The 2,015-nt window shown below is 47.6% G+C and overlaps 1 protein-coding gene across 1 annotated transcript; it reads right to left on the bottom strand.

Moving 5' to 3' along the window:
- Positions 1–436: 436 nt before the first annotated feature.
- On the bottom strand, positions 437–1,309 carry LOC147064533 (uncharacterized). Its single transcript, XM_085957669.1, has one exon. The coding sequence runs from the start codon at positions 1,307–1,309 to the stop codon at positions 437–439; it is 873 nt and encodes a 290-aa protein (XP_085813795.1).
- Positions 1,310–2,015: the final 706 nt, after the last annotated feature.

The following is a 2,015-nucleotide window of genomic DNA, read 5'->3' as shown; positions in this document are numbered from 1 at the left end:
TGCTGCAGTAATCCATGATAAAGGGATTTACCTGCGACAGTTTTGACAGTTGCTATCTCAGTGCTGCTGTGGCGTCCAGAGGTTGTAAGTTGAGTCGTCTGATCCAACAGTCTGCGATTCTTGACATCGACTAATAATCCGAAATGGATTAGGAAGTCAACACCAATAATGGGCTTGGTGACATCTGCAATCACGAATTTCCAGGTGAATTCTCTTCGTAACCCCAAATTCAGCGTCAGTGAGATACTGCCATACGTAGCAATGACAGATCCGTTTGCTGCTGAAAGTTCGTACTGTGATTTTGGTCGGCGCCCCTGTACTTTCGTGCGTGGGAAAACGCAAAGGTCCGCTCCGGTGTCGATAAGGAATTGTATTTTCGTGGCGTGGTCGGTGACGAAGAGGCGGCTGGAGGTAGGGCTGTAATCGCTGGCCGCGCTTAGCGACTGCCCGTGGCGTTTCCCTTGTTGAAGGTGCATGGTGTGACGCACTTCTCCGCATCTTGGCCGAATCTACGATGATACCAACACATGCCAGGTTTGCTGTGGCTTTGGTCTCGCGGTCGGGAATGGTTCCTCCTTTGGCTGGCTGATCGTGACTGGTGACGTGGCCTTGATGGTCGGTTTCCTCTTGCGAGCTCTTTGGAGAGCTCCTCGCGAAGAGTTGAGATTTCCTCCCGCAAGGTGATCACCAGCTTGCTGATGCCGCACAGGTCTTCCATCGTGGTTTCAGCAATGGATGCCTTTGATGTGGAATCTGCCATGGCGTCAGCTAGGTCTGCAACCTTGTTGAGATCCGCGTCCTTCTGTGTCGCCAGTACCAATTGCATGGTATGTGGTAAGCGACCCATCCAAAGCGTGCGTAGGATGTCATCAGTAACGGCTGCTCCTGCGAGAGAACGTAGGTGGCGCAAGAACTGTGATGGTTTGCGATCACCAACTTCCTCGTGCTCCAGTAGTCGTCTGGTCTTCTGCTCCTGGGTAGAGCTCAGCCTTCTCGTCAGCTCCGTCCTGAGGTGCTCGTAGGCTCCTTCACGAGGTGGGTTAAGGATGATGTCTCGAACCTCTGAAGCGTAACGAGATTCCAAAGCTCCCAGGATGTATCCAAATTTGGTCGCGTCAGTCGTGACGCCAGCTGCTTCGAAGCTTCGCTCCACCATGCAGAACCACATTTCCGGGTCTTCTGGACAGAATGGTGGGATCCTCACTGCCACGCGGCTGATCTGAGGTGTGGTCTGCTGGGCTGGTGCTGGTGTTGTCGTTTCTCCTCCGGCATTGCTGCCATACCCGCTGGAGAACTGTCCATTGGGCATCTTGACAAGGCAAGTGAATTTAAGAAAATTAACGCGGGAAAACGGATGTTGAAAACTGCGCGGGAAAACGAGCTCCAACGAAAAAATAATTCTCTCACAAACACAGTAAAATAGTAGTTAATAAAAAATTAAACGAAGTCTGTAAAATGAAAATGAATGAATTGAATTTTACTTTACGGGTCACCACTGTTGCAAGGGATGGTGTGATGAGGGGTAGGTGATGAATAAAATCAGAAGGTTTTGATGCGTATAAAAGTAATTCCCCAAATTTATTATCCCTTAACACAAATTACAGATTCAATTTACAGCTTGAATAATACAAAGTTTATAAATTAGATTACGACGATAGTGTTTGTGATAAAAGTTATTTTAACGTTGAAGCGAGCGGCGTGTTATTAAGACGAGCGAATTTAAGGTACTGAGTTCTTGTTGGATTGCCACGTCTGTTTTTATATTGAAAGTAGACAAAGGAAATGCTATCCACAGCGTGGGTAAATTTATTGTTTTGTTCCCACATTGCGGATAGATTCCTGGGATTTTGTCTGCGAAATTTGATTAAGGTACAAACGTTATCAGTCCAACAATGGATTTCACACGACACAATGACAGGAATGCACTGTTTACTCGTTCATTCCTGTGATGGACAACTGACACCCGGCACTTAAGCATTTCTTCAGCCGGCGGGAGGTGATCATATGTCCGTTCT

Source organism: Rhyacophila brunnea, unplaced genomic scaffold (assembly GCF_057557595.1).
Source record: "Rhyacophila brunnea isolate RB1 unplaced genomic scaffold, BYU_Rbru_1.0 scaffold_7, whole genome shotgun sequence".
Lineage (NCBI taxonomy): Eukaryota > Metazoa > Arthropoda > Insecta > Trichoptera > Rhyacophilidae > Rhyacophila > Rhyacophila brunnea.
This window is presented reverse-complemented; position numbering and strand designations above follow the sequence as displayed.

Bases quoted from the DNA above. Each gene is read 5' to 3' on its own strand.
- LOC147064533 (XM_085957669.1), bottom strand. From the start codon at position 1,309: ATGCCCAATGGACAGTTCTCCAGCGGGTATGGCAGCAATGCCGGAGGA.